The sequence below is a fragment of the Cheilinus undulatus genome, linkage group 19 (genome assembly GCF_018320785.1).
Source record: "Cheilinus undulatus linkage group 19, ASM1832078v1, whole genome shotgun sequence".
NCBI lineage: Eukaryota > Metazoa > Chordata > Actinopteri > Labriformes > Labridae > Cheilinus > Cheilinus undulatus.
The window spans coordinates 31,761,995-31,788,655 of NC_054883.1; the positions used below are offsets into that span (position 1 = coordinate 31,761,995).

General features: G+C 38.6%; 1 protein-coding gene across 2 annotated transcripts; it reads right to left on the reverse strand.

The window, feature by feature from the left end:
- Positions 1-4,019: 4,019 nt before the first annotated feature.
- Positions 4,020-26,340, reverse strand: nrn1a (neuritin 1a). Of its 2 annotated transcripts, none has more exons than XM_041814708.1 (3): positions 26,068-26,340; positions 13,864-14,011; positions 4,020-7,735 (listed from the first exon to the last, which is right to left on the reverse strand). In XM_041814708.1, exons 1-3 carry the CDS (start codon positions 26,120-26,122, stop codon positions 7,507-7,509), a joined length of 432 nt encoding a protein of 143 aa, XP_041670642.1. In that variant the 5' UTR covers positions 26,123-26,340; the 3' UTR covers positions 4,020-7,506. The 2 variants fall into 2 exon arrangements, with proteins under 2 accessions (XP_041670642.1, XP_041670641.1); XM_041814707.1 differs by lacking the exon at positions 26,068-26,340 and adding an exon at positions 24,808-24,952.
- Between the last annotated feature and the right edge of the window lie 321 nt (positions 26,341-26,661).

The window sequence follows — 26,661 nt, forward strand, 5'->3', positions numbered from 1 at the left end:
ATTGATTTTACTTTTTAAAATTCGTTTCAGAGATATATCCCGTTTGTTTTTTTATTTGTAATTGTGTTAGCGCAGAGAATAAAGACGCTTTAATACTTTATGTGACCTTTTCTCTATTAGAGTCAAGGCACTGAGATGAGAAGTGTATTGATCTGGAACTGTTGAAGAATAATCGACAATAGGCTCGTCCTTGGCTCTACACTGAACTCAGTCATCTTGTTTATGGCGGTTTTTTTTAACCATGATATATTGTTATTTGATACCTGACCAGGAGATTCCTCTGAAATTAAAACCATCATCCGGTTTATTTCCGTTATGAGATTCTAAAACATCGTAAATCTCGGATTCCTCTCTTCAGCTGCTGGATTTAACCTGAAATAAAAACCATGAAGTGAATTAAAGTCTTGTTTTTTTTCTGTTTCGGGTCTATAGGATTTATTTTTGTCCTGTTAGGAGTTCCCTCTCTCTCCCTCTCTCTCTCTCCTGCAGCTCGTCTCCTCCCTCACTCCCCATCACATCCATATTAATGCGCAGACACGCGGCGCATGCGTTTCCCCCGGGGAGGCCGCAGCACGCGAACAGCGGCTGTGATGAAAATGTGCACGAGCTTCATTAAAGCTTAACAACAGCCTACAGAGCTATAAAATGACTGAGAACATCTACTGTGCACATGGAAGGCCTTAATGGGACAATCCGGGAGGGTTTTTGTGCAAAATGAGACTTTAATGCGTTTTAAAACAAAGGCTATGATCGAAACAATGCTGGGACAGCCATGCATTTTATTATTCTGAAGATTTATGTATCATAAATCCGTTTCAAGTCCGTAAAAATTAAAAAAAGGCGACAATAATGAGAACTATTTTAAGACAACTTTACCGATTGAATCAGAGCCAAACTCAAACAGATATGATTTTAAATACAATAATACAAAGAAAATATTCCCTTTTTGCTCCCAGATGCCAAAATAAATTAAATATTATAAATAAATATAAATAATATAAATATAAATAAATATGTTTTTCTCCTGTTTGGCTGCTTTGGTTTAGTATTTATTTTGGCTTTATAAAAACTAGATATTTTCATCTTTTGTTAGTATACCGTATTAAAATACAAAAAAGCACCAAATCAATAGATTGGATGCCTTTCAGACTTGTTCACTTGTTTTTGGCCTCATAATATTTCAGTGTTTTAGGCCTTATTTCATTTTCTTTGCTTGGTTTGAGGAATTATTCCCTCTTGTTAAATAAAAGCAGGATAAATTTGCCTCTTAAAACATTATTTTAATCTTTAAAATACAACAAAGTGATTAAAATTAGTCCTCAAAGAAATGTTTAAGAAAAATCACAGAAAATCCAATATCTGTTTAACCAGGATTTTTTTTTTTTTTAAATTTTGCAGCAACTTCTGTGAATTTTTCCTTCTTTATATTTTCTTTATAATCATAAAACCCACAAATGGGCAATGATTTGTGACTGTAACTGTTTAATATATTTTTTTCCAAAAACAATATATTTTATGTGACTTTAATCTTAAAATTTGACATTTTTGCAGTGCGTGGTTTTAATGTGATTTTACCTCCAGAAGGTGGCTGCACATGAAAGCTTTTTGCCAACTGCTTTTAAAAAAGCAAAATCAGAAGAAAGCAGTAGAGCACTAAGAAACTGTCTTTGCCTTTCTTAGGAAATAAGAACTTTCACTTAAAGAATCTATTTAGGAGACTTTCGTTCAGGGAAACCAATCAGTCGTTTCTTAAGTTAAAACTTTCATGAAGCAATGCTACATGTGTTTACCTGTTAATGGCATTATCCATTATATATTAGCATCAAGCTAACAAACTCAGATTCATGTTCTTAAACTGCTGAATTGTTCTCTCCTGTGTTCTTAAGATGACAAATACCAGGTGCTTCTTCAGTCTTTATAAAAAAAAAAGTATTCTCCCCCTTGGATGCTGTATTATTGATTTTATAAACCAATCATGGTCAATATAATTTGGCTTTTAAAAAATAAACTCTATAATGTCAAAGTGAAAGCAGATTTCTTCAAAGTAATGTCAATTAAACAAAAATATGTACTTTAAAATAAGTGACTGCATAAATATTCAGCCCCTTCTAGTCAGTATTTAGTAGAGTCACCTTTGGCTGCAATCACAGCACTGAGTCTGTGTGGATAGATCTCAATCAGGCTCAAACAGCTGAACTTATAATTTTACTCCATAATTCCTTACTAAACTGCTCAAGCTCTGTCAGGTTGTACAGGGATCAGGCGTGAACAGCCCTTCTCAAGTCCAGCCAAAAATTCTCTATTGAGCTCTGGGCATTGACTCAGCCACTCCAGAACATTCACCTTGTTGTCTTCAAACCATTTCTGTGTAGCTTCTCTGTATGCTTCAGCTCATTGTCTTAATGGAAAATAAATCTTCTCCCAAACTGTAGTTCTCTTGCTGACTGAATAAGATTGTCCTCCAGGATTATATCATATTTTGCCTCATTTAGTTTACCCTCTACCTTTACAAGCCTTCCAGGGCCGGCTGCTGAGAAGCATCCCCGCAGCATGATGCTGCCACCACCGTGCTTCACAGTGGGGATGGTGTGTTTGAGGTGATGTGCAGTGATTGGCATCTTGTCAGACCAAAGAAATTTCTCCCACTTGACCATGGAGTCTCCCACATGCCTTTTGGTGAACTCTAGTCCAGATTTAAAAGAGTTTTCTTCAACAGTGGCTTTCTCTTTGCCACTCTGCCAATACTTGTTGGTTGCAGAGTCTCTCCCATCTCAGCTGCTGGAGCTTGCAACTTCTTCATGATAGTCATAGGTGTCTTGGTGATCTCTCTCACTAGTCTCCTTCTTGCACGATCACTCAGCTTGTGAGGACGGCCTGATCTAGTCAGATTTACACATGTGCCATATTCCTTCCATTTCTTGGTGATGGATTTAACTGTAAACTCTGGGGGATGTTCAGGGCCTTTGTATCGATCTCCTGACTTAGAATTTCAGTAACCTTCTCTCTGAGTGTTCTTTTGTCTTCATGGTGTAATGGTAGCCAAGAATACTGATTAACCAGTGACTGGACCTTCCAGACACAGGTGTCTTTATACTACAGTCACTGAGATACATTCACTGCACTCAGGGGATCCACATTTCACTAACTGTGAATAGTAAATAATTATGCAGTCACTACAGAAGAGGATTAAGGACACCAGTGAAGGGGAAAATCATTGACGGCAAATCAAGATTAAAGTCGAAATGCCAAGAAAAAAGTCAAAACTTGCTATTACTAACAGCTGATCTTAGACACTGTGTGTTTTTGTGTAGTAAAGAGAAGGAATATCTTTGTTGTTAAATCCAGTAATGAGGTATAGTTTTACACTTTTCTTTGTAGAAATCTGATGACCATGATTGATGTATAAAATCAATAAAAGGGAAAAACATCTAAGGGAGTGAATAATTGTTGTAGACACTGTATGTGCCAGGGGAGGGCAACAAACAGAACGAATACTTGTTGTTTTTATATGCAAAAATCAAAAAGCAAATTGTGGATAAAAGACATGAGGCTGCAAGGCAGTGTGCAAACACAGATGGCACACAGTTGAGAGGAGAAGAAGTAAGATATCAGTGACGTCTACATGAAAATAAACTGTAAAAACGACCTCAATTATTAATCTAGCACATTTTAGCGCTGATGAGTGCTGAATTAAACATTTAATCCTGTCATATCAGCACTCAAATGTTGGTCAAAGTGCTCTGGAGCGTGAGAAAAAAATTCTTCTTCAGAACGGTTGGTGAATGGGGCCCTTTCCCCTCCTCCTCCTCTCCCTCCCGTTTTCGTCTGGATCAATATAAACTGAGTACTGAGATGTGTGGCAGCTCAGGGACTCTCCCTCATTAATAATGAATCCACTCCAAACCTCACCGTCTGCATGTTTGTGTCCATCACTGAGAGTGCATCAAACCCCCCCGCCTCATATAACCACATACTGAAAACAAAGAGGGCACACGTCTTTTCAAACATTAGTCATTTTATTTATTACTCTTTGTCATGTTATCAATCTTCTTTTATTATTTTCTGTAATATCTCAGTAGGCCTATGATAATCTGTAAAGTATCAATCTTGTGTTAAAACTGTCTGGGATAAACTATCTATAATAGAGCTTCTTTTATTTTCTCAAAATCATTTGATATACATACTCTCTCGATAGATGATTTCTGGTATAATTTTCTTTTTGTTTTCCCCATAAACAAACAAAGAGACAAACCAACAGACAAACAAAAGTACACATCTTTTTAGTCAGAAGGCAGTGGAAATGTCATCTGTGCCTCAGCAAAGAAACAAACAACCATCCGCGGGTTTATTTACTGTATTTATGTCGTTTACGATGCTACTGGACTGTTGGGACTGGTCGTTTAAAATCTAACATACAGACCTAAAATATATCACCGCTAAGATCGTCTAGTATGGGCGTATGAAAACAGGGGAATGTGCTAAATGGCAACAGTCATATCTCTCTTCAGCCACGGTTTGATTTTTTATAGCTACACTGGCCATGAAGTCACGTCTTCGTATTGCTGTTGACTTTGAAAAATACTGTTTTTTTTTAACCGCTTGACTCACAGATTCATTCATTTCTAACACATGGTTCTGCTGAGCAGGAACGTGATTGGACAGGAGGAACATTAAGAAATCAACCACCAACATGAAATAAAGTTAATAACACTGTGGTTCTACTTTCACGTCCATCAGGTCCTCCATAGAGTTTCCGTCGGGCTGACGTGTCCGACGGCAACTTTTACTCCAAATGTTTCCCCATGGCATCGCAGGAAATGAGCACAAAGACTAATAAAACAAGAAAATGGGCAACTTAATACAGAAGTGTTTGTTTTTACCTGGTTTGGCCATGTTTATATGATGAAACTGTGACCTTTAGTTGTGTTTTGGCAGCTCATTGACATGACAAATGGCGTTTTGGGTGCTTGAAAACTTTGGAAAACAGCATCAAGATGGCACGCTTTTAAGAACAGCATCTTTGTCCTATAATCATCATGTAAACTTTCTAAATACATTTCCTTTATGAAGACTCCACATTAGCCTACAGTTTCAGAACTTCTAACTAGCTTAGCTTGCTAGCCTTTAATGGTTTCTGTTAAAGAAAACCATAAGCTAGCCATCATCCTTTTGATATGGTTACATTGCTAAACTGATTAGCTAATCTTTAATTCTGGTGTAGCTGCTTTCTAAATGACTACTGTAAATCATTATGTTTAGCTTCTAAACAAAACCCTTAGCTAGTTTTATGTGTCTAATTTAGCTGTTCAACTCAAGTCTGAGCAAGCAACCATCTATGAAGTTAAAAGAAATAAGCTAGCCTATCATTCTGGTTAAGTTGTGTCTTTTAGCTACTTTTAATTCGTTTAATTTAGCTGGAGAATAAAACCATTAGCTTTAATTACTTAGTTAAACTGTTTACCTCAGGAGTTAGTTTGCCTGAATAACTGGTTTAGTTACTAAATTGAGATATTAGCTAGCCACCATATATTCTTAGAGCAATAGACTGAATATAGCTAGCCTGTATCATTTCAGTTGACAGGCTATTTGATAACTAGCAGCTTTAAATATATAATTTGAATGCTTAACTTAACTAGTCTAGTTAGCTAGCTTTTCATGGTTTCTGTTAAACAGAACTGTTAGCTAGCTATCATCCATACGGTATGGTGAGGTTGTTAAACTTTTCTCTGATTCTGGTGGAGCTGCTTGAGAAAAATTAACTATTTTTAATTTATTTGTTTAGCTACTAAACGAAACAATTAGCTAGTCTCTACCAGTCTGGTTTGGCTAATAAGCTGAATTGTTTGATAGCCATCATTTATACACTTAAGTTTCTAAACTAATGAGTTAGCCTCTTATCCTGATTTGTTTGCTAAATAGGCTAATTATATCTATCTCAATTGACTGGGAAATTAGCCTTTAGTTTCCTGTAGTCCGGTTTAGCTGTTAAACTGATCTGCTGACTAGTCGCCATTTGACTGGTTTATTTGCTGTAATCGATGAGCTAGCCTACATTTATTTGGTGAAGCTTTAGCTAGCTTTCCTCTCTCTACATTAGGCTATACTTTTTGTTAAACTGAGCTATAGAATAACCAGAGATAATCAATAGTATCAAATGTTTTGGTAGTGTTAAATAATCCCATTTGGTAGCTAACTTAAACCAGGTCAGTTTTAGCCCTGACTAACTTTAACTGTTTATTACTTAATCTGGTGATTAAACAGTCATTGAAATACCAGTTTGTGTTGCACGTGTTTGCTTTAGGATTATAGGAACCATTTTTTGGCTAGCAGAAATCATAGTTGGCACCAAAGGATGGAAACTACTCTGTTTTTAGTGCTCTTTTTGTTAGCATTGTAGCAGTTTGTGCTCATTTCCTGAAATGTTTAGACTGTATGATCCGACTACATGCAATTGGACATCAGTAAACTGTTCTTTTATGAAAAGCAGGCTTTACACTCTCATCTACATCCCTACACCTCAGAACTTGGCGAGGGAAAAAGGCCACGATCACACCAGTAATGGGAAAGTTTCTCGTTGATTCTCTGAAAGCAAGCTCACTAGTCCGTCCAACCATCAAAAGTAGACTATGAATTCAAGAATAAGCACCACAGCTCAGTGAGCGACTGTAAGCCATGCTGCATGGGTAAAACGTAGACACCATCACTGTTTAGCTTTCAATCAACGTTATGAATTAGCCTGAAATGTTTACTGGGGGACGTTTTACACATTCAAAGTAAATGAACCACTGTCTATGAGCTGGTGTGACCGTGGCCTGAACACAACAAACAGCCAATAAGAATACAAATATTACATCACTGTCAAGCATTCAGTCTATCAAACCTACCGGATCAACACAGTCAACTTGGCGCAATAAAAAAGGAAAAACTGTCCGTAGTGGCAATGTGGTGACTGGCGCTGGAGGCCTCGGCTTGTCTTATTGATTTTGTGGCTTAAGCTGGGCCTCCCCTTACACATGAGTATGTTCCTCAGGCTGTATGGCAGCCCTAATATATAGCCTGATTCTGTGTCAGCACCCTGCAGTCACATAGAGCTGTCTAGAGCGGCCTAGCCTTCTAAACATCAATAATTCATGGTTGACTTTAATACTGTGTAATTCCACGATTGTAAGCGGGCAAGGATCCATCAAATTTTCATCATTGTCATCATTTCAGCTCGACGGCGTGTTGAATATTTCATGTTATCGACCTCCGGGTCAGGTCGGCGTGTGATTGGATGAGTGCTGCAGGAGGACGGCCTGCAGATGTCCAAGGAAGGCAAACCAGGCCGCCGTAGAGTGATGTAGAAAAAATCCAGTTAGGGAGTATTTTTATCAGGTGATGAAGTCAGACTCAGTCCTCTGCGTTGTCATTTTTTTCAGCACTGAAGAGCAGCTATCACTCTTTTTCTATTTTCTTTTTTCTTTTTTTCTTCTTTGTGTTTTTATGTTATGTTTTTCCTCGTTTCTGTTAAAACGCCAGCCAAGTCAGTATGGTGGGCAGCGTGGTTAGGAACAAGGCAAGGCCCCTGGCGTCAGCTGATCGAGGGGCCCCGTTGCCGCCACCACAGAGTTCAAACAAACTCCCACGGAAATCCAGGTTGCGGGACTCCTTTTTCAGTTTCTCCCAGAGGTCCGTCGCTCCCTCCTGGCAGTCCGCCAGCGCCGTCGTGGCACAGGAGTGGAAGTTATCCCAGTAACTGGCAGGAGAAAACACAGCAAGTATTAACACCACAAGCCTGTGACTGCAGTGGGAGGCTGCTTTCAAACTGAATGCATCATCTAGTCAGAGCCAAGAGTGGAAGTCATCCCAGAATGTGGCAGCATAGAAAACAGCGAGGAGGAGGAGGAAGCTTATGAGGACAAGTTTATTTTCCAGGAAAACAACAACTAAAGCAAGAGTGGAGCCCCAAAACATATTACTACTCGGTTTTTCCATGAATCCTGGGCAGAAATACAAGAATACTGACAACAAAACACAGCTACAGTGGGATTTTTATCCTAGGAATTATTCTGCGATTAAAAGCTTAGAAACTTTTTATTGTTGTTTTAGCAACTAAATCTCATTTAATAGAACCAGAGTAAAACTATGAAAGAACAACTAAATGCTCTTCAAACAAGAAAATCTCTTATTTATTGAGAGGATTGATTCAAAATGTTTATTTTACTGCTGAGTGTATACTTTTCAACACGACAATTTGTCACATGAAATCAAAATTTACCCAAAGGTACCTAAATTTAACTTGGGCTTTTTTTCTGCTAATAAAACCTGTTAAAAAAACTCTTCACAAAGTTAGTTTTTTAAAGACAAAGAAAACTGATCTTCTACTTTTTTACTTTATGCTTTTAAACACTTTTACTCCAAAATATTTGACATTATTTCGTTGCTTTGTATATTACGCTTTCTACAGAACACACTTGTATGCAGATGATGCACTGCTCTATGTTCACGCCATCCATTTTTCTATATCGCTTATCCCATTCGGGTCGGGGCTGACATAGAGAGAAAGACAACCAGGCATGCTCACATTCACAGGCACGGCCAATTTTAAAGTCACTAGTTAACCTAACGAGCATGTTTTTGGTGGTGGGAGGAAGCCAGAGTACCCAGAGAGAACCCAGGTGTGCACGGTGAGAACACACAAACTCCGCACAGAAAGGCCCTGATCGGGAAGCAAACCAGGGACCTTCTTGCTGTGAGGTAACAGCGCTAACCCCTGCACCACCATGCAGCCCCTGCTCTATGTTAAAGACATGTAAATGAAACATTTACATTTTACTCCAGTTTGAAAAAGAGGTTGTTCTGACAATGCATTATCGAGACTAAAGGATGCATTTTTTTGGGGCACTCAGATTCCCAGTGGACTTCACTTTAGCATGCATGCTCTTCATTAACAAGCCGACTTCAGTGACGACCTGATATCAGAACTAATTTGTAAACAAAAGACCATTCATCATTTCTGTGGCTCTCCTACCATGGTTTAGTGTCCCTACATGCTGTCTGTAATGAAGCTGCTGCTGATAAGCATGAATGGGGGCCAATTAGCCTAAGAGGCTAGCTGTACCTCTTTAACAGCTTTTCTCCCTCGTGTTGTTATAAACATGCTTTTAAGGGACACACTTTATAGCACCAGTGGGTTACTCGATACATTGAAACAACTCAATTCAAGACAACAGATCTCTGTGTACAGTCAGGTAGCAACCAGTTTTCAGTAGACATTCTGGTGCATTAACAAAAAGCATTAAAAGTACAGTGTGTAAAATTTAGCCTGGCAGCATTTATCCAAACAACATAATATAAACAAATAGGCTTATCAACCTTAGTGTTTAATCACCTTAAGATATAAAATTGTTTTACTTTTGGAATAAGTCTTTTATTCATACATAAGTTGGATCCACCATGGACACCGCCATGTTGGATTTTTGCATCTTGCATGTTTCTACACTACTACAGAGGGGACCATATAACATATTTTTTTTTATATTCTATTGGCATTCCTCACTTCTGGTTGCCACTAAAGTGGGAGTTTCAATCTAGAATGTGACACACTTTTACAAAATTCCAAGTTTTGCAACCAGCACCTTTAAGGATTACCACTTGGTATATGAAAGCCCAAAACAAATGTACATCCCCGACCCAGAAGGACATTTCCCCTCACACCCCCATTTCTATTTTCCTCTCTTTCTTTTTTGTTGATCTGGGAGAGCAACAAAGAAGTACCTGCAAGAGTTTCTTTCCTTTTCCTTGCTCACAGAGCTTGTTAGCTTGTTTTAAGACGTAGAGATAGTTGTGTATTATAACATCCATATCAGTTACTGAAATGTTATGCTCTATCTGGTGTCACAATGGATGCAAAGCTCTGCAGGTCACCACTGACAAGGCTGTGTCAGCGCACTTCCACTTCACTGCATTAAAAAAACATTTTAGGGTAGTAGTGAAATTCTTAGAGATTTTAATATTTAACAGATGTGGTGTGGATGCTCATATGCAGTTAGGATGTGGTGTTCAATGCTCGACATCTTGAGAGAAATTAAAGATAAACCATGCTGTTTAGGCAAAAATATTTACTTTTACAGGTTTTATTACAATAAAAACCTTTGGAAGTAGGACTTTTACATGTGTGATTGCATCTTCACACTGTGTGTAAAATGTCCTTTCTCTATGCCGGAAGGCTGTGGCAGGTTACAGGTATGAAATACGGTGTAGGTATGGTGTATGGTGTTTCTTTACTGTATCATTTAAAGTCACACATTACCAACATGGCAGCTAAAAATAAGGGGTTGTTGAGATTAGAGGAGGGGTGCGCAGGGGTCTGAGTTAAGAAAGAAGTGATTTTCATCACTGTTAATCACTATAGTTATAATTGGGAAATAATGCATCTGAAACAGTGCTTTGAAAAGGTATTTGCCCCCCTGATTCCTTATTTATTTATTTATTTATTTATTTTTGCATATTTGTCACACTTAAATGTTTCAGATCATCAAACTAATTCTGATATCAGACAAACATAACCCGAGTTAATACAAAAGTCAGTTTAAAAATGATTATTTCATTTATTAAGGGAAAAACACCCCATTAAATCATGAATAAACTGTGATATCTTGGATTAGCGTGAAAGCTGACTTCAGTTTGACCAAGCCACATCCAGACCTGATTACTACTAGACCTGTTGAATCCAGAAATCCCTTAAGTAGAACCTATTTGATGAAGTCACTGGCATCTATTCAGTCTGGAGATGGTTACAGACACATTTCTAAGGCTTTGTAACCCCAGCAAACTACAGTGAGAGCCATTATCCACACATGGAGAAAACTTCCCCCTCTCCATTTTTGCCAGAAAAGTAGGCCATAGTTTGCAACAAAGGACAGTCAACATGGACGGAACATGGAAGATAACTTGCTCCAGTAGCCAGGTAGGATAGATGGCTTTTTCCCTTAACAAATGAAATCATCATTTACAAACTGTCTTTTGTATTTACTCAGGTTATCTTTGTCCAATATTAAAATTTGTTTGATGATCTGAAACATTTAAGTGTGATAAAAATGCAAAATCAGGACGTGGGAAAATACTTTTCACTTTTTTCACAGCACTGTAGCTGACGTGGTTCCAAACTGTGAATATAATTTCATCTTTTCAAGTACAACACGTCCTTCTTTTCCTGTCTCTAATTTCTTTTCCCCATGTCCCCTTTTCCTTTCTTTGACTTTTCTCTCCCTCCTTGATGTTCCCATCCCTCCCTCCTCCCTTCTGTCTCACTTTTTAGCTGCCATGATGATTTATTTATGCTGAAGCAGCATCATTCTTCCTGTTTGCCTCTTTTCTTTTTCCTTCCTCTTGGCCCCGATTATATCCTCCTCTTTTCTCTATTTCCTTTACTTGTTTTTTCTCTCCCTTTTTTATTCCCTCTTATTATTAATTCTTTGTCTTTCTTGGCTCCCACTTGTTCATTTTTTTTTTTTTGTCCCAATCTGTTCCTCCTTCCTCCACCCCGTCGATGTAAAGACGACACCAGCCTGCTCGCTGACGCGTGCTGCCAGACTCACACACAAACACCCAGCGTATCTAATCCAATCTTCCAATCTGCTCTTATTGATGTTGACCTCCTGAACCGAGCCGTGTCGATGCTACATCTCTGAGCAATTAACGTGTGTGGGTGTGGGTGTGCGAGGAGGCGTATTAACGCTTCCTCTCTGCCACGCCTCAACACCGCTGTGATGGAGCTGTCACTGAATTAAAAAATCATGTGTGAATGCAGGGTGGGGGTTTCCTCTGCCATCTGGCGCCCACCAGCTTTGGACAGTAGGGTGAAAGGGGGGTAAAAGGGGGAGTGGTGAGGGTGGGGTTCAGCTGGCTTGCACATATGCACACCTCAGGTCCCCCTCTGGGTTTTCACTTTAATCACTCATATCATTTTCCAATCGGGTCTCATTGAAGCTCATCAAAAAGTCAGAATTTATGACACAAAGAGGCACAGTGCAGAAAACATCCCCTTTTGAATGCCAGTCTTTACAAATAACTGATAGTGATACAAATTTCAGCATCCATGGGACGTTCTGTCTCCAAACTCTTCAAATATGGCTGCCTCGTCAGTAAGCAGCAGTAATCAAACTCATGCATAGTCATTGCTCCAGTTATTAATAATTAATTCATCTGTGCTGCTTTCTCTGTGTGTATCACATGCACAGAGCATTTAGAAAATTTTATAAAAGTTGAAGCCAATGCTGCATAAAGCCGCAGTTCCATGGGTGTCCAGTAGAGGATGTCCCAAAAGACAATGCATCACCATTAGGCTCCATGTTAAAACATCAATTTCTGCACAAGAAATAAATGAGTTCACAGCGTGATTAAGGAACAGTTTTGGTCTCTATTGCTCATTTCTTTACTGGTTCACTCTTCCAGTGGCTGAAGTTTTATATTGCCCATCTGTTTGGATTATGATTAGCCTTAAGCCTAACCTTACAAAGCGGATGGATTGTCCAGATACCCTGTTGGTCATCAGGCAAATCCATATTGTAAAGCCCCAATCTGAAACGACTGTGCCAGGCCAGAGAGCAGGCCTGCCCCATCATCTGAGAATGAGGGGGTAGCTACAGGCAGGGTTTAGTTGTACTGAAAGCCAATAGCAATGGCTGCAGCCGGAGTAGTAGTTAGCTCAGATATAATGTAGCTGTGTAGTATAGCTGCAGCTTTATCAGAACTGGACCACACATTTATTTATTCAAAAAGAGCAAAGAACCACAATGAAGGCTTTTCATGGCCATTCGCTCTTTTCCCTATCTGTTTCCACATGAGTTTGTGGGAGTTACCGGTATATGGCTGGTGCCGTGTGTAGCGATTAGCTTGGATGTAGCCACGGCAGTTTTATCAAAACTGGTCCACATTTCTTCGTTAAACGAAGAGCTAAGAAGTCCAAAGAATTGCACAAAAGGCCTTTCATGGCCCGCTCTTTTCTCGTGTCCTTCTTGGGCATGAGTTTGTGTTAGTAACAGGTACTTAGATTATACAGCCAGACAATTATTAGGAACACACCAGCAAGTCCAACTCTGAATGGCTTAAAACAACAAAGTGAAGATTTTGGAGTCAGAGGCTGGACTTTAATCTGATTGAGATGCTGTGGCATGTCCTTAAACAGATTTTTCATGCTGGAAAACACCCCATTTTGGCTGAATTAAAACTATTCTGCAAAGAAAAGCGAGACAAAATTGCTCCACAGTGATGTGAAAGGCTCATTGCCAATTATTGCAAACACTTGCTTGCAGTTGTTGCCAAGGCTGGAACAACCAGTTATTAGATTTAGGGGCAATGACTTTTTCACACAGGGCCAGGTAGGTTGTTTAGATGGTGTTTTCCCTTAATAAATGAAATTATCATTTAAAATCTGACTTTTGTATTTACTCAGGTTATCTTTGTCCAAAGTAAAAATGTGTCTGATGATCTGAAACATTTTTTCTCAGCACTACATTATGCTACAGGTGAAACAAAAGTAGTTAAGTTTACTTACATGCATGTATATCTCCCTGAAATATAAAAATCATCTTTATAAAGTAAGTTAACTATCAAATTAATGTTGATTCAACTTGATTTTAGTCCTTTTAAATGAAACTCCTGTGTTTGTTTGGCCCATCTTTTTTATCCGATCTCCATCCGGAGCCACACTTTGCTGCCATCAAGGTCCCTGATTTTAAAGGACAGGACCAAATATACGGCTGGCATATTTGATGAGCTTTAATTGAGAAAATGTTGGACCATCTCTATCACATTTCTGTTGACAGTTGTATACCATGTCCAGGAAAAAAATGCATATTTGTCTGTCTGATGTGAGTTTACCTGCAGATCTTGTGCAGGTTCTCCCTGTCGTCCAGGTCTTGGGGATAGTTGGCCATGTTCTCCCCCAACTGAAGCAGACAGTCTGAGAAGCCTTTAAACACGGAGTCACATTGACCCGCACTGACCAGCACCGTCTGCAACACGGAGACTGTCGGGTGAGGAAGATGAAGAAGAGGAGGGGAAGGGAGAGAAAGACAGTGAGTATGAAATATGACAATTTGTTTCTTTAATGATGCATCCATGCAGGTGAGGTTGTCTAAACATTTCAAAACTTTTGGTACCATGTGTTTAAAGATATCTGTCATTTAATGATCAAAGTGCTCAAGCGTTACAAAAATGCATCAATTTAATGAGACAGGAAGAACAAGCTGACAACATTAAGTCACTGGAATATTGTCACCTTTTTGGTGCAACATAGACATTGTGGAGTTTGCTTGCAATTTTTTGAAACATGAGCATATGACATAACCTGATATGGGGCACTTGAGATTTTTATTTTTGTAGCTGTGGTGTCCAAACAAGTATGAATATTGATTGTTATTTTTCAGTATCATATCATAGTTAAAGATCCATTTATAATGACAACCCTACTGTATGTTTACATTAAAACCTCTGAAAAGTTTTATGCAATCAAGGCAGCAAAGTGCTTTATGGCCAAATATGATATCTTGCTGTAAACTGCATAAATCTGTTTAAACAATAAAAATAAATCTGACTGGGCACAGGTTTGTATTTACATTTACCCAAATAAACACTTACAGTTGCTTTCTAAAATGACTTTAATCAGCTTCTCTTACACTTTATGGAGAGTTTTATTGAGGGATAAAATCAAAGATATTAAAGCAAACTGAATCCTGTTTATTCAAGTTTGTTACCGGCTGCAGCAGATAAAATCCTGACTTGTAAAAGCAGCAAAAGTGCATTTCCTGTCAAAGATGCCTGAGATGGCCTTCAGCATCCAAATGAGGTATAACAAGCTTTATAGTAGCATCACTGTAAACCCATCAGCAGTCAAATGAAGCACTCAGAACAACAGGAATGGAGGTCAAGCAGGAGGGAAAATTGGGGTTATAGCATTAGCAGCAATAATGTCCATGTAGAAGAGCTATCAGTGAAAGAGAGTTTAACCCTAAAGATCAGGGGTCAAGCTCTTAATATTACACATACTGTTGTGTTTTGTCCCCTGAACCAAAAAGGGTTTTTTAATACCAAACTATGATCACTTATTCTCAAGCTTCCTGTGTGAGTGGTTTTTGGCAGACAGAGACAAAAACAAAGCTTAAGTTTGCACTGAAATAAATACAAACAGCTGTTGCAGAGGTACCTTAAAATAAAAGTCTTTAAATGTTGCCTTAAAGGTAATGTATTAGGGTACATAAAGTAGTCTTTCAGTGATTTCCCAAAAGACATCCTTGAAGGTACTTTGAATAGACACTAAAGGGTACTTAAACAAGGATGTCCTTAAATTGTCTAAACATGGTACCTTAAAATGGCTCAAACGGCATCTTAAAATACTCCCAGGTCTAAAAAAAGTACCAAAATACCATATCATTTGTTCACAATAGTCCTGAAGGGTACCTTGATACAGACTCTAATTGCTTCCCTTGAAATAGTCTTTTCAGGGCACCATGAAACGGTCTCTAAATGGATCTATTAAGAGTAAATTAAGGGAACCTTGAAATGGTGTCTAGTTGGTTCATTCAATAGGTAACCTCCTAACTATAAAGGGGAGCCTTAAAACATATAAATAGTCAGCTTCATTTTTCTTGAAGGAGGACCTTGAAACAGTCTCCAAATGATTCCCATGATTAAGTCAACAAAGGGTTCTTTGGCAGTCTCTGAGTGATTTTTTAAAAACACTCTTAGCAGGATATCTTTAGAGAGAAAAAGATCTCCTTAATTTAGTCCAGAGAGTAACTAACATGATTCTCTTAAAGCGTTCTTTGAAATGCTCTAATTGTTCCCCTTAATTTCAAAGGAAGCACCTTAACCATAAGGGTACTTTAAAACATCTAAATAGTTACATATATCCATCTCAAAAGGGTACTTTGACACAGTCTCCAGGTAATTCATTTCAAATAATCTTGAAATTATGTCTTTTTATAGAAAAGGATTTCCTTGGTATGGTCTATAAAGGGTACCATGAAATAGACCCGAGTTGATTCCCTTGAAAAAGTCTTCGATGAGTACCATCAAATCTCTTAATACATCCATTTAAAAGGTCCATAAAGGGTGCATCATAATTACCTTACCTTCAAATACTCTTAAAATTACACATTCAGATGGAAAAGATCTCCCTAATATTGTAGATAAAGGGCACATAGAAACAGTCTAAATTGTTCCCCCAAAGCAGTCCGCAAAGAGTAATACAGTTTCTAAGTGGTTCCCTAAATGTTTTTAGAGAAGCCTTAAAAGGTACCTTGAAACATCAAAGTTTCTGCCTTTGAACAGTCTTAACATTTTTAATAATCTTGAAATGATTATCATAGATGAAAATTTCCATAATCTAGGCCATTAAAAGTACCTTAGCAGAGTCTCTAAATTTTTACCCTCAAATAGTTGTGAAAGGGTTCCCTGACACAGACTTTTTTCATTTTTTTTGTTCTGGTCATAGTAATTTTACACTTTTTTCAAAAAGAAAAGATCCATCACACTTGATGCCCAGAAAGGAAGAGAGCAGAAGTCTCTGAGCAGTTCCCTTAAAATAGTTCTGAGAAGGGTACATTGACACAGTCCCTTAGTTTCTCCTTTAAAAAACTCTTCAAATGATCCCTTCAGACTAAAAAGATTTTTTATATAGTCTGTATAACTTAAATTGATTCAATTTTTTAATGCAAAAGGGTTCTTAAAAACGACCACTGTAGGTGAACTTTAAAACAGATGCCGAAGGGTACTTAAAGACAGACCCAAAGTTTACCTTGTTAGAACTTTACATGTGTGATAGAATAGCAGCTGGAGGGTACCTGAAAGCAGCTGCAAAATGTTACAGAAAAATGTGCTGAAGTGAAAAGAGAAGCGGGAGGGTACCCTAAAACAGAAAATAAAGGAAATCGCAATAAAACAATAAAAGAAACAGACTAGTTTGTCCACCTTAACTGAATGCCCTCTTCAATAAGCATTTATTTATCTGTAATTAATTCAGTGTCTCTCCTTCATTCACCTCAAGAGACGTAAAACTCACCCATAAAACATCCCGTCTGACACACTCCGACCCCCCTCTGCACACACGGCACGCCACACAATAACACAACACACACACGCCCCTTAACACGACCTCTGTTACCTCAAAGAGGGTGTGCGTGGTTCATTAAGCAGAGGATCGGGTTGATTGATCGGTTTGGATAATAACACGCCTGCTGTCCCGTTCCACTCCATCACACTGTGGACTAACACGGCATGACGTGTCGAACGAGACACGCCTTTTAGAGGACTATGAGAGGGTAGAAACCTCTAAAAGGGTTAAAATAAGGGTAAAAACTAACAGTGTGGGCACAAGACATCACTCCCTACTGTGGCCAGTAGAAGAGTCAGCCTTGATATAAGGGTACAGTGCATCTTATCTGATAACTAAATAACAGGAAGTAACATGACAGGCTTAGTGTGCTCAACAGGAATGCGAATAATTCTGTCTGAAAAGCAGAGTCGCCTCAAAGACAGACAGACAGAGAAAGTTGTGAGGAGCAGACTGAAAGAAGTGGTTCTCTGTAGACAGGAAGTCATCTAAGAGCAAACAAAAGCCTTCATGATATACAGCTGACCACATGAATACTTCTTTGTCCAGTTTTTCAGAAATATGTCAAAATAAGCTCGTCAGACATGTATTTCAAAGAAAACTACACAAAGAGTCATTCACCATTCTGCTTTATGTCCTCATCATCTCATTCATTTCACAGTCACCAGTTAACAGAGGCACACTGTCTCTGGTTAGCCCCTTCATGGTGGCTGTCTTACACTCGATGATTTTCAGAAAGCCCAAATTACAGTACAGTCTAAAAGCCTTTGCACACCACAGTGGATGTGAATTAACACTGGTCTTTAAATCTACTCAAGTAAAAGTAAGAAGTAAATTCAAACTGAAGAAGAATACAGAGTAGAACTTCCTAGAAAAACCTAAAGTCACAGGCAGGCAGGCTAACTCAGTGGATAGTTTCATTCATGGTGCAAATGTGTCTCACATTAAAAACAATCTACCATCATGAGCAAAAGCCGATCGTACTCAAATAAAAAATACTTTTACTCTGATTAAAACTTTACTGAAGTAAAAGTAAAAGTACTGATGTTGAAATGTACTTAAAAAAGGACAAGTACACAAAAAAAACACTCAATTAGTCATTTCAGTAAATGTAATCAGTTACTTTACACTCCTGATCAGGAGTTGCATGACTTCTGAAATAATAATTTACATTCTAAAGAACATTTGTGCCACTACAATCTACAGTGTGCAGATCTGATTGCATCTAACTTGTACAGGCTCAGACCACAACCACTCAAAAAAAACAAAAAAACAAAAGGTAATCCATGTTTATGCCGAATAAGGTTGATGATTAAAACTCTGATGAAACAGTTTAGCTTTGGCCAAGGAGACTAAAATGACACTAAAATCTTCTGGACAGTCAGATGTTCAAAATCAATGATTTTTCTCTAATGTGCATGTTAGGTATGTCAGTGTTTTCATCAGTGTATTTTAAAGCACTGAAAGTATTGATAGTGATTCATTTATTCTGCTAAAACAGTTTTGTGTCATTTTGGATTATTCTACTGTCTTTAACCAAGGGTAGTTGACCTCCTGTCTAGATGAAGACCAGACAGATTTAGATATGAACTTAACAACAGTAAAAGGAACTTGTTATGGATCTTAAATGCGGCGTATGTAATAATTCACCACCAGGGGGCTCTCAACCAAAACAGTGACCCACTATGACACCTAGTCCTAACCTCACATGCCAAACAAAATGTTTGAGAAAAGGCAGAGGCTTTGAAAAAAACTCAGAGTATGATTGGGTGAACGTTTTGTCTGTCACATCTCTACAGGCCAATCAGAGCAACAAAACATGTGACGTAGCTGCTATCAAGCACGTGCACAGCTACTGAGGAATAACGCGAAACATGGCGACTATACACATGTAAGTACTCGACTTCTGTCATTTTTTGAAAAGAAAACAACTCACTGCTGTTCTTTGTTTTTCTTTTAACCAAGAAATGTCATCAAGTTCTAATAAAACTGGCGCTTTAGCAGCATCCACGCTAATCTCTTCCTCCATAACTGCACCAGCTCTTGCTGCTGCTTGTTTACATCACGACTCTGCTGTGCTGAAAGTACTGCCCCTCGTCGCTGATTGGTCCTGTCACTTTCTAACGGGCCCAAACGGTTCAGATGGGAGCTTTGCAAGATGGATTCGCCAGTGAAAAACAAGGAAACAGGCATATCCATCTGCTTTGCCCGGTTAGCCTATAGGTTTGCTTTGGAAGTGGTCCCAGAATGTGCATGGAAGCAAAGCTAGAGTGTAGGGCTGTAGTAATAGATTCTTTTTGTAATCAAGTATTCTATCGATTCTTCTGGCAATTAATCCAGTACTCTAATAAGAAATATTGCAATTTTTTTAACCAATCACTTATTTTTTTTTTTTTTTTTTTAAAGAGAAGCAGTACTAGACAAATGAGAAAAGAAGCTTGGCCCCTTAAATGAACTACTTCTATATTAAAAATTGGTATTAACAGATTCTCTAAAAAATATGTATTTAACAAAGTGCAATGAAGTTCTGATGGCAATTTACATTTCTTAAAGTTACGAGGACAGGAAGTTAAATTCTGACATTAGATTATGCCACATTTGGGGTTTTAGGGATCCTCTCCCAGGAAATTTTTGGTGCCAACACTTTATTTCTTCTATTGTAGTTTATTTTTATTTTCCAGTTTGTCATTGAAGTTAAACTTACTCATTTTAACATCCTCTACTTTGTGCATGAATGTCATATTTCACATTATAGCAAGAATAAAGTTCCATCATTCACACAGTGGTCTGATGATGTCTGAAAGGTGAATCTTTAGATGACAGGAATATGGTCGATTTTTCAAAGGGTGTTCACTTTTAATTTTTGTTTGTAAGTTCATCCACCATAAAAAAACTGACCTTTCCTGACTGTATGATGATGAACTTTGACCTATTTAGACTGAGTCAATGTCTGTGGCAATAACATGTTTCTCTTTAGTTGGTGTCAATTCATTATCGATATAAGTCTTATCAAATTATTCTGGATGCTGAAAAATATGCTGGAATCCAGACGTCAGTGTGCTGAATTTAAATAATTTATAATTAAATGTATAACGTTCGCACGCCGAAGAGAGAGAGAGTGAAATGGGGGGGAGGGGACAAAACAGGACTTGCAATGAGCGCACTAACTCGGGGATCTGCGTAGGTTTACTGTTGCAGGCATAGTGCCGTATTAAGTCACTGGAATAGCATGGCTATATTTTGGCTATATTGGACTGGACATATTGGGCTGTCCAGGCTACAGCATGGGCGTATATGGATACAGGACTGATTTAAGCAAAGCCTCGAAGCAGATAATTTGCCTTGAGGAATTTTTTTAATCAAATCACCCAAATAATTCAAGGAATCGTTTCAGCACTACTGTTGTGCATGTGCATCCTGGGACCACTCCCAGCGCGAATGTGGAAGTGACTTTTTCAGCATATTTCTCCCTCATTATGAGAAATTTATAAATGAAGACAGAATGTCCGTTTTCTGTTTAGTTAATATGACTCATGAGGCCACATTTTTACTGAACAGAGTCCTCAATTCAAAACCAGACACTTTTTAAGTTAGTAATTAATCTTAACAGCTCTGAAATGAACCATTCTGGTGTTTCTTCCTGGCTTGTGCAACAAAAGAGGCCGACTTAAAAACGTTAAAGTTAACAAGCATCCATCCTGTCATCATCAGCACTTCATAATATTTCAGGGTCTTCAACAAACATTTCATTTAGCAACAGTATTCTTAGATCATCATTGACACGACAATAGTAAAGAAGATGCAATTAATTCTCCACTGCTCCTACATCCTAAAGTTCACTTCATCTCTGCTCCTCTGAGATGTTTCTAAATCTGTCGCCTTTAACAGCCAGAGGAAAGATTCCTGTTCTTCACTGAGCAACCAAACATCTCCTACACTGTATCAAGCATGCTTTAAGATTCATTATGCTTGATAAAGTACAATTTACAATTTAAGTTTTACAGTGACATTGTTTAACCCAGTGGTTCCCAAAGTGGCTCCCCTGGCCACTAGGGGGAGTGTCGGAGCCATTTCACCAGGTGATTGTTGAATTTTGAATTCCCACTGGTTTAACGTGGCCTCAACAAGGCCACGTTGAATCAGTGCATGCTAGTTTGTACCACTTGCAAATTTTGTGATATTTTAAGATTATTACCACTGGATTCACCCATAAAACAGAGAGTCTGAGGAGAGCTACTCCTTCTTTTTGCCTCAGCCTTCCTCTGTGAGAGACTTTTATTTAAATGTTGATATATATTTACACATTGTTGTGTCTTACCATTTCTTTTCAGATCTAGATTGTAACTTTTTCTTCTAGTGTAAACGCTGCATGGTAAATTATTTTTATACACACTTTGAAAATCAGCTTCAAGCAGCGTAAAGTTCTGCAGCCGATAAAGAGTTCTGCACTTTCCTCCAAAGAAAAACCTCCTTTTGATCCGATTATCAGACATATTGATAAAACAAATCCCTGCTTAATCATTTATATTTACTTCCATTTTGCATTTAAAACTGTTTCTGTTTCATGTTGGATTTTTCTCCTGTCTTAAACTAACACTAACTGACTTACAGATGCTTTTATTTTGAAAGACAGTGAGGAACTTCAAAGATCTCGATTAAAGATTCTAATCGGAAATTAACCGTGGAAAAAAAATTGTTATGGACAACTGAGGTAACTGCCTGATAACATACAGTTTCAGATGTCTTCTGACTCTTCCACTGAGCTGTCTGAGTTTTTAAAGTGAAGTGAGACTTATTTTACATCACTGTGGCTGCAGGAAATAGTGCCTTAAAGCACTGGCTAGCTGGAGCTGAAGGCTGGGGCTCAGACATCTGAGACCACAATGGGGGCCTCCTGAGAGTTGTCACATGCAAGTTCAAAATGATGCAACAGCCACTTCACCAATAGTGTAATTTATATAAAATACAAAATGTTAATAAGCAGCATACCCAAATAAAATTATGATATTTTAAATCACACATCCTAAAAACTAGCAGACAGTATTTTTGTAGACAGAAAGGAGGAGGTGGGCTGGGAATGTCTGTAGCCCATGGGCCTTAAGTGATGACCAGCTGTGTCTGCAGGGAGAGATGCTGCAGTGGCTAAACCAAACCAAACAAAGCATGCGATTAATTGCAATTAAAAATTGAATTAATGCACTAATTATTTACCTTAATCACATCATGATTAATGCGCAAAACTAAAAGCTTTGATTTTTAATCCAAATTATGTTAGAAATAACATTGTCTCACCATTTTCACTGTTTCAAAATGTTTATCGCCAAACTCCATGTTGCCCAGCCCTAGCACATGGCATTACCAGGAGTTTACCATCCTTTAATTCTGACTGACGTTTGTTGTCATTGTTTAGTCTCCTTTTTCACTCCTCTCTAAAACACGTTATCAGCATGTGATATTTCTGAATAATCCAGATGCATCCCTCTCTCTCTCTCTCTCTCTCTCTCTCTCTCTCTTTCTCTCTATGGAGGAGGCATTACATCACCTCCAACATGCTGCACACTTTCTCTCTCTTCTGTTTCTCTGCAGTTTTTTTCCAATGAGCCAATCAGCTGCAAACAAAATTACCAAATAACAAAAGTGTATGTAAATGCATTCTTAGTGATATAACTGTTATAATCAGCCAAATAAACATGATTTCAATCATCCTTTATTCGTGTACTGCCGCCTTTTCTTTTGTTGATTTATCTTTTATATAAACGTTTATTTTTATGTTCTAAATGTTTTATAATGAAATACGAAATTAAGATGAAAAGTCCGGATCAAATCTATGAATGGAGAGACCCCTACCCTCTGCCTGCGTAAAAATCTCTGCATGCTGTAGTATTCCATTCGTTTTTTTTTTTTTCAGCATTTTTTCAGCCTTACATCTTTTAAGCTTTAATTCCATATAAATATGTTCATAAAAAGGTAAAATTACTAATCAGAGAGTGGCTTTAATCAGATGTGAAAGCGTGTTTTTGCGGGTTTATATTCTGTAGCAATGTCTAATTGGGTATCGTTTAATACGCATGCGTAGGATTGGCTGCTGACCTGGACAACGTTCTTTCATTGAGCCTTTAAAATGGGCGGCAGCTCTGCATCATTTAATTTCAATATTTTTAATTTAACTGATTTTTTTTAGTATATATTCTGCGCTTTTTGCACATGGATAATTTCTCCACATACTTATTGTTGTAGTTCTTATTTATGTGTCTTAATTCTATTTAAAATCCCAGATTTCCTCCTGCTGTTTGGTGCGTAAAAGCAGCTGGAATGACCGAGTAATTCCACTGGAGATTTATAAAGTATTTCTGGTTATGGTTACATTTATTTTCTTATATTTACATGCTATTTAGAGTGTTTTGTGTTCTAGAAAAATAAAGCAAACACATTTTTTAAATCTCAAAGGAAGCTCTGGCTTTTATTTTTTATTTTTTATTTAATTTTTCAATCTTTGCTCCTTAAATCCTTTTTAAACCTGTTTCTAGTGACATCATTCACCTCCAAACATTACACACTCCATTACATCATCTTTTTAAAATATTTGTTCAATCATGTGAGTGAAACCAGGACAATCCCATCTCACGCGCACAAACAGGACCGCGCGCAGCTTTGTCGTTCACGCCTCCTACCATCCTGCACGCTCGCACTCATTCACCCCACCTCCACGCGCACACACGCTGCTGCCTGCAGTACATCTCTGCCAAAAGCAGCGTGTTGTAGCTTCCACAGACACACCCACCTCCGACACGCGCACCAGCAGGACGTTTATTTTCGCGCGTAAAAATGCCCAAAATACACCAACCATTTCACAGCAACCAGAACGCTTACACATTAAAAACTGTCTCCAAAATATCCACAAAAACACGTAAAATCACCGCTTTAATGGCGCGTTTTTTACATTCCTTTAGGCTGGATTTTTTTAAAAATCGATGCTTTTTATTCTGTTGTAAAGTTTTGGAGGGAAATGTGCCGCAGCAGCGCGCCAAATCTCCTCTAACATGATTAATAAATACACAAAACACTAAAGAAGCACTGATAAGATAAATGAAGGCTTTAAAAGTGAAACAGCGATGAGAGGAAGGTTTGCAGCTCGTGCAGTCCGCAGCAGGAGCTCACAGCTAAAAATAAAAGAGCAGAGGGAGGGAGGGCTGTGTTTGAATGCAGACTAATTAATCGATTTTATTCGATTTCTCTCCATGTATTAATCAGTGTGTGGAATAATTCAGCAGCTCTGTGCCCTCCTTTTCGTTTCTGTCTCATTTTGGAGCCAAAAACACCAAATTCATATTTATTTCTTATCGAATAAAATAAATTCTATTTCTAATGTTGATCATATAAACATGATTTTACTCTTTCAGCAGCTCTCTGCTCCCATTCTGCTTCCTTTCTGTTTGTGACTCCTTTTCAAGACACTCTGATCCAAAAACCCACAAATGAACATTTAAATCATCAAATCTCGCCCCTTTCGTTCCAGTCTCGATAATCTCGTTAACGTGAACATCATTTGGCTCCTCCGTGGACATCAAACCTCTCTCTCTCTCTAACAATAGCACCGAGGAGGATTCTGCGTCTTGAATAATTCAGCATTTCTCTCTGCCACCAGCCACAGCAGAGCCCTCCTCCACAGCCTCGTTATGCAATGCAACAGCAGAAAACATCTCCATATTTACCCCCATTGTGTTGACAGCATTTGTTCCAATCATTAGACGCATCCCACTTTGTTTTCTCCATCCTAATGCAGGTTTTTTTAGACTCCTGAAATTTCATATTAAAGCCTTAAAAACACCTGATTTATGCTGTAAAAATAGAGCAGTTTTTTTTTTATTTCGCGTCGTGCAGGAGGCGAGTGCGCGCAGGATTTTGTGCGCAATCGCATCGAAAATCAGAGCGATTTTTAAAATCATTATCCATCGATAGTAAAAGGAAATGAAATAATAAAGATAAAAATAAGAAAGGAGGTGGTTTTAGCGGGTGTGGAGCTGCTGCAGCCCCGCACACTGCGGCGGGAAGGACGGATCCAACACGAGCCTCCAGCCGAGAGGATCAGCTCATTTTACGGAGGATTTCCTGCGTTTTTTTATTTCATTCTTATTCCCATAAAAGGAGATTTCAAACGGGCATTTTTCATATTTACATCATCATTAAATCTGAGTGTAAAATCACGCAAAATATGACAAGAAACGAAACCGAAACGAAACATTTAATCTTTTTATTAAAACGCGTAAAAATGATTTTGTTTCTCAAGGTGAAAAAATTCAACAAATGTCTCCGGTTTGGGACGACCGAGGTGCAGAGAGGGGGGAGGAGCAGGGGGAAGGGAGGGAGGGAGGGGGGCATTCCCCTTGTTAGCACACACACACACACACACACACACGCACGCACGCACACGCACGCGCTCTCGTGTAACACACACACACACTCAGAAATGTGAAGTGTAGCCCCGTTAAAACGAGCCTCCGCTGCTTCATTACGACCCAAATCAACACTGAAAATAGACAAATCCAATACAGCAATAATCAATGAAAATAAAACAATATTATTAAAATCGGACTCGAGCTTTTGCAGGAGAAACAGGATCATTTCATGTGATTTTTACGCACCAAAAACGCGTTTTTGCCATTTTTCTGCGGCTGATTGGAAAAAGGTCGACTCTAAAGCCGCTCATGTGATTTTATATAATCTTTCATTATTTATAAAATTATAAAACACCCACATGGGTCAAGTTGGCTCAGCATGCAGCGGGAAAAATCTGATATTCATGCCTCTAAAGGAGAGTAATGAAGCAGGAAAAATCACGGTTTTCGTCTTGAGTCGTCTTTAAAAAGATATTTAACGCCAAGAACGGCAGGGATGAGTCTGGAGTTCGCTCCTGCAGGTGTTTCATTTCTCACATTAAGCTTTTAAAAGATAAAACATTAAAAGAGACTCACCGATATGAAGAGCTAGAAAGAGAGAGAGACATCTGGAGGACCAGGTTACTCCCATCCTCTGCGTCCTCCTCTCACCGTGAGAGTCACAGTCACAAAGTTAGAGAGGCGACCATTCCCCGCATCAACAAGAGCCGCAACAACCGCTACTGCTACATCCAACACTCCTCCTCCTCTTCTGCTTCCTCTTCTTCTTCTCTGGCTCCTTCTTCTCTCTTGTCTTTCCTGCGTTAATGTGCAGCTCTTCTACCTCTGCTGCTGAGACTCTGCTCTTTCTCTCTCTCTCTCTCTTGCTGCGCGCTGCTCTGCGCTTCCTGCCTGTTTTTACGCGTCTGGAGAAAAGGAGAGAGAGAGAGAGAGAGAGGGCCCCTCCTCCCTTCATCCATCCCTCCTCATTAATACTTGCTCTCTTATTATAATGAGCCCATCCTTTTCTTTCATTTTCCATTATTTTATCTATTTTCGCTGGAATGCTCCAAGCAGTCACTCTGTCATTCAGAGGCCTTAAAGGCCAAATCCTCTATGAGAGCCTTCTCCATGGAGCTGAAAGCAATCACAGCCAGTGAGCAGAATCATTTGAAGCATCCAGTGTCAGTT